General features: G+C 54.5%; 2 protein-coding genes across 2 annotated transcripts in view; one reads left to right on the top strand and one right to left on the bottom strand.

Annotated features, from left to right (window-relative positions):
- The window catches only part of HDLBP (high density lipoprotein binding protein), a 290,773-nt gene extending 290,253 nt beyond the window's left edge, over window positions 1-520 (top strand). Inside the window, 1 exon segment of the mRNA XM_034655593.1 lies at window positions 59-520. Coding sequence (XP_034511484.1) covers window positions 59-145 — 87 coding nt within the window. The 3' untranslated portion in view covers window positions 146-520.
- Window positions 521-2,410: 1,890 nt separating this feature from the next.
- The window catches only part of ANO7 (anoctamin 7), a 25,132-nt gene continuing 21,356 nt past the window's right edge, over window positions 2,411-6,186 (bottom strand). Inside the window, exons 23-24 of the mRNA XM_034655587.1 lie at window positions 3,681-3,771; window positions 2,411-3,263 (exon numbers count right to left, since the gene is read on the bottom strand). Coding sequence (XP_034511478.1) covers window positions 2,739-3,263; window positions 3,681-3,771 — 616 coding nt within the window. The 3' untranslated portion in view covers window positions 2,411-2,738. The remainder of the gene's footprint in view (window positions 3,264-3,680; window positions 3,772-6,186) is intronic.

Below are 6,186 nucleotides of genomic sequence, written 5' to 3'. Positions count from 1 at the left end.
TTGGGAAGCTGCTGGGGCGGGAGCTCCTTCCTAAAGCTGTGCACTCTTTCCCCTACAGGCCCCTGATATGAGCAGCTCTGAAGAATTTCCCAGCTTTGGGGCTCAGGTGGCCCCCAAGACCCTCCCATGGGGCCCCAAACGATAATGATCAAAAAGCAGAAACCTCTCCAGCCTGCTGACCCAAACCCCACCACACATGGTTTGTTTCAATCTGACCCAGCAGCTGGACCCTCCATAAATTGTTGACGCTTCCCCCTCCCCGAGGTCTCGCAGTGAAGCCGGGCACGCCAGCTTTCGCGTGCCCTCAGGATCTGCTCCCTGACGCCTTCGCTCTGGGAGGGCTCTCCACTGTTGTGAACACTAACAGAGGTAATTGGACATTTCCCTGTCAGCGTCCTGGTCCTCCAGCATGTCAGTGAGGCTCTGGCCTCCACTGTGAGAGCTCCATAGCTGTGGCTGAGTCTTCTTCCTGTGTCATGACCTCAGGAAATAAATTTCCTTGACTTTATAAAAGCCAAAACGTTTGCCCTCTTCCTTTCCCACCTCCTTCCCTCCCTCTGCTTGCCATCCAGACCCTCCTTGTCGAATGCAATCCACCTTCTTCCAGCTGCCAAAAAGCCCACTTAGTCCAGACCACAGGGTGGGGAGGAAGACCCAGTTTGCACACTGGGAGCGCCCGGACCCAAACGACAGCCGCGGTGGAGCCAGAGGGGACCAGAAAGGCAGAAGGGTGACCCGGGTTCTCAGGTGGTCTTGGCTTTACACACGTTGGGTTCTGAAAGCGCCAAGTGTCTCCACCCCTGCACCACACGGAGCTGGAGAGCCCAAGTCTGGTGAGCGGAGCCTGAAGGCAAGGCCTCACGTCTCCATCTGGGTCCACTGCGGCTGGCATGGTGGCCTCGTGTGGCCAGAGAAACGGGACAGGGAGAGGGGAGGCCCGCAGAGCCTTGGTGGAGACCTTCGCTCCTCCCTCGTGCCCGCCCCCACAGAAGCCCGGTGTTTGAGTCGTGTCCTTTCTACCTCAGAGCCAGCGTGGCGTGGCCCCGTGCTTAGCGGAGTGCCACCCTGGCGCGCAGCCTCTCGGTTTAGAGGTGTCTGGTGGTGGCATGTTTGCTGCGGCGCTGGGGCTCACCCAGGCTGTCTTCTGACACATTCCCAGATGCTGTGTGCAGGCTCCTGGAGTTGGCTTGGAGAGGCAGGCTTCGTGGTCCTGGGGTTGGCCGGGACCGGAGTCTGGGCGCTGATAAGGGAGAGTCTGTCTTTCGTGGGCACGTGGTGGGTAACTGTGGGTATTGGACTGCAGGCCTTGGCGGGACAGTGCCCCCCCACCCCCCAGCGACTGTTGAAGGTCTGCTCTGGAGAAGAAAGGGGGCCCCGGGCAGTGCGGAGGCACCTGTGTGGCGTGGTGTGTGGGAACGAGGACGGGCCGTTTGTCTTGCTCTCTGGACCCCCATCCCAGCCTCCACCCCCACAGAGGTGACTGGGTCTTGTCCTGTTGTCCCACCCCGAGATCCTAGAGTTCCTAGGGGCCAGACGTGTGTCCAGTACACAGCCTGGGCCGTCCCCGTGTCCCCCTCCACCCGAGTTCCGTTAACTGAAGCTTGCTGACCTTGCAATTCCCGTCCACTGTGGCAACCTGCAGTGTGCCCATCTCTAGGAGCGACAGACTGGGGTAGGAGAGAACACGCACTTGAGCGGACAGGCTGGGTGACCCCAGAGTAGGCCCAGTGAGGAGATGGGGGGAGGAGGGGAGGCGCTGCCTTGCCTTTCTCCAGGACCACCCCCTCCATCTCTTGGGGAGCCTGATTGGGAAAGGGTACCTCCTCTCCACCTACATGAGGTTTGGAGCCTTTCCTGTTGGCCATCTTGCTTCCCTCTGCCTGCGCCTCCAACTCCCACGGCGTCTACCCAAACCCGTCTTCGCTTCGTCTTTTCTATAGCATCCGTCCACAGCCCTCATCCCTGCCCTTCCCTAGAGGTGAATTTTAAATTTTCTCAACAGGTTTTTTTGCACATCTGCATTTATTGCTAAATGTCATAGATGCATTCGTTCCCCCCCCCCCTTCCCTAAACTGTATTTGGGATCTTGTGTGCTCGGTTTTTGGTGGTGGTTACTAAAGATTGCTTGGTGACCCTGCCCAGGCCTGGTGTCCTGCAGCCACCCCTGCTGTCGGGACGGCCCCGGGCAGGGTGGGGTGTGCGTGTCCATTTCCTTTGTTGAATGTCTTCCATATCATGTGTTTCCATAGCTATGATCCGTCCCTTGGCCTTAATTTTGGAATCTGGAGATTATATGCAAACATGTGTAAAGGCTTATGAATATGGATGACACTGGAATTTTATAAATTCTAAAATAAAACCCAAAACTGGATAACGTGTGCTAGAACTCATTTTATCATGCGGCGTGTCTTGTTTTGGTCCTGTGGGACCAGGGGTGTCTTCCACATGCTCTTGAGTGGTAACTGGAGATCCACATAGTTCTAGTCTCTGGTGTGATTCTCCCAGGTGGCATGTGGGCGATGGATCAGCGCCCAGAGCAGCAAGAGGCTGGGGGGAAGCGGGCAGTGGGCCCTGAGCAGGGGTGAGGGGAGCCAGCAAATCAAGTATGAAGCCACCTGCCCCGGGGGCTGGGAGGAAGATGGCAGGGAGCAGCTCCAGCTATTGGGACTGCAGTCAGCTGGCCTTGGGGGCCCCCAGCCAGCACCTGGGAGGTAAGGTGCATGAGCAGAGACCCAGGGTCATTGAAGGCACAGCGCCCTGGGCCGGGAAGCAGCAGGAGGTGAGCTGTGTGGCCTCTGGAGGGCAGTGAGCCTTTGATAGTTCTGGGGCCTCTGAGTCCCTGCCCTCCAGGTGGGACTGCCAACTTGAGGTGACCCCTGTGACCTCAGAGGGAGGGGACTGGTGAGGCCTGGCCAACTCCTGGCGTTGTAGGCTGTGGGCCCAGACTCTTCTCCGAGCCCAGAAAGCCGTTGTCCTTTGTTCTGGAGAGAGCCTGTCTCCAGGAGAGGGCGCAGGAGGGAGTGAATGGACCGACTGTGGTCTGTCACGTGCCAAGGCAGAGCGCTGGACCAGGTGCCGTGCCACTGGTGGACGAGGGCAGGGGACGCAGGAGGGCCGGGGTGGGGGAGGCGGGCGGCGCTCACCTCATTCTCAGCCAGCGCCTGCTTGGCCAGGTAGTATTCCCGCTTCACTTGGACCTCCACAGACTCAGGAATGTCGCGTACCAGGAGGTCGAGGACACGGCCAATGGAGAACACCACGTGCTGGGAGCGGGACGGGATGAGCAGTGGGGAGGGCACCCCCCCCGGTAGGACAGATGCCTAGAGTGGCCTGAACAGGGCCCGCTGCGGGCACCTGCTCCCCAGGTGTGGGCTGAGCTGGAGAATAGGAGTGTAGCAGGGGGGGCCCCAGGGGGGGCCCCAGGGGGGGCAGAAGCCACCGCTACAGAGACCTGTCTCAGGTTCTGTGGCCCTGCGGAGCCTCCTGGACGCACTGCAGTGCCCAGAGACAGGCCAGCCAGGGAATGACCACTTCCAAGATGGGGAGAAGACGGTGCGCAGGAGAGCTGCGATGGGACCAGGTGATGGCGCGTCTACACCCCCATGCCCCCAACGCACGCACAGCACATGGTGAATCGGGCAAGGCATCCCGGAGCCGGGGGATCTGGGAACGTGGCTAACCTCAAACACAATGACGAAGGCCAGGCGGATGGCCAGAAGATTCCAGTAGGTCGGAGAATACTGCCCATCATCTCCCCTGAAAGCCTGGTACCTGCAGGAGACCCGGAAGTCAGCGCGGGCAGCTGGGGCGCCCTCTCCTTCCCTGCTTCTGGGAGGCTGGGCCTCGCGTACCTGAGGGCGCCCGAAGGAGGAAGTGTTCCTAAGCAGGGTCCTCTGACACGATCGTCCGCTTTCAGTGCCCCCCTCCCCTGCAGCCTAAACTGGGCCCCGCAGTGGCAAATGTCCTATTGTCCGGGGGATGTGCTAATACGGCATAAATCTGTGCTTGAATGGCTGGCGTCACCCTCCTCGACACGGTGCAAATGCGCCATTCCGGGAGGCCGGCAGCGAGCTGTCCGCACCTGCGCCTGCCCGGCACGGCTCTCCCCGACGAAGAGCCCGCTGCTTCCCATCGGTCATCTTGCCGTCCTTCGACAGCGGCTTGTACTTGCGATAAGATGCGGCATTCCGTTTTGTGACATAAACTTACATGCTGCCCTCCATGGAAAACACTACCAGGGCCAACTTTGTAGGGTGAAAAAGATCTCGAATGTTAAACAGTAATTGAGGGGAAAACCATCGATGAATGCAATAAACTTTCAGTGGATAAACCAGACACAACGGAAGAGAGACTGTGGGAACGTGGAGAAAATTCTTTGAAATCACCCTGAATGCTCTGCAGAGAATGAGAAGATGTAAAAAAAAAAAAATATATATATATATATATATATATATATAATGCCCTCGAGAGACATGAAGGGAAAACAGAGGTGCTCCAATGTGGCAGGAGTTCCAGAAGCCGAGAATGCAAACAAGAGAAGCCTATTTGAAACCATGAGATGGAGAGGTTTCCAGAGCTAAAGAAAGACATCACCTTTTAGATCAAAAGCATATACTGAGTTTCAGTGAGAAACTTTTAAGTGGACTTGACCATGACAGAGACCTGTTAGGAAAACAAGTCAAGGAAAATGAGCAAAAAACGCTCTCATGCTGCTGATGCTTCCTGCGAGAATAGCCACGTCACAAGACAGTACTCGTCCCAAAGAGCTGAGGGAAAACAGCTCAACCTAGAATTGTATGCCCGCCATTTGAAGGACAAAGAGATATTTCCCGACGTAAAAACCAACCTACGTCAGGATTTGCAAACACGCCATTCCTGAAAATGTTGTTCCAGGGTTTACTTCAGCAAGAATAAAAATAAACTCAGAAGGAAGGCAATGCAGAAGGAACCGTAGCCACAGAAGCTGCTAAAATATACCAAATAGATGTGACTAACAAATGACTAAACGTGTTTTTATTTCTTAATAGTAAAAAATAAAACTCTAACAATAAGGTGCAGTGCTGGGTGCTCAGTTGGCTGTGAAGTGTGTGAAGATCCTTGTCACATGCAGGGAAAGGAGACCAGTGAATCCCTACAGTCTTGGTTAGGGACGTTTATAGAGTTAAGAATGCTAAAATTGTAAATGTAACCTCTACGATAATAAAAATCAGTTCCAAATGAGCATGAAGAAGAAAAGAGAACACTTCTACTCATCCACCAGAAAACAAGAGAAATAAAGAAAACGAAATGAATAGGAAAAGCATCCTAAGAAGAGGTCACAAATACAAACTTATTTGCAACTCAAGAGAACCTCAAAACGCATAAAGCAAGAGGTGACAGGACGACAGGGGGAAGCCAACAGCTACATTCCTGCAGAGTCTCGCTTAGAAAATCTGAACAGTAAGATTAAGAAGCTTTACCTCCTAAGGACATAGCGAGCCTTGCTCCAAAACACCAGATTCAAGTTCACTTGAAACAGCAAAAATCCACTGAGCCGGTCGTGAAGGAAAACTCAACAAATGGGAGAGATTTGCAACATCTGGACTCTTCAGGTTCTCTGAGCTCCAAGCAATGACCCCAGAATCAATGATTTTTTTAAAAGCAGAAAAACAAAAACTCCGCGTTGGGGAGCTTACCCTCAATCGCTCGTGGGTAAGGAGGTGACAACTGCAGTGATGAAATCCTCAGAAGGAGGACAGAGGTGTTACGCACGAAATGAAGCATTTACGGGGTGGGTTCAAGTAAGATTACATAAATTCGTTTCTTAAAACCCAAGAAACACAAAACAAATTAGTTAAGTGTGTCAAGTCCAGAAGATTGATTAAGAGGAGAAATAAAAATTCTATCTGAAAAAATGAGGTCATAACTACCAAAACGGAAGAGCTTAAGAAAAATCTAAGAGAATATGATGAACAGGTTTGTGTCAGCACATTTTAAAAAGGGAGCTGAAATAGTTTTCTGTAAATAAAACTGGCAAAACATACTTGAGAAGCCTGTGGCCCCTGAGCTGGGCTGGGACTGGGATGCACAGGGACCTTCCCCGGGGCGTGGTGCCGGAGGGGGCCCAGGAGGCCGGAGCCGCAGGGCCGGGGTCCAGGAGCCACCGCCCAGCCCGCGGCCCCGCCCCCGCCCGCCCCCGGCCCCCGC

The sequence above is a fragment of the Ailuropoda melanoleuca genome, chromosome 2, assembly GCF_002007445.2.
Source record: "Ailuropoda melanoleuca isolate Jingjing chromosome 2, ASM200744v2, whole genome shotgun sequence".
NCBI classification, from domain to species: Eukaryota; Metazoa; Chordata; class Mammalia; order Carnivora; family Ursidae; genus Ailuropoda; species Ailuropoda melanoleuca.
Note: the sequence above shows the minus strand (reverse complement) of the source record. Positions and strands in the feature narration are given on the sequence as shown.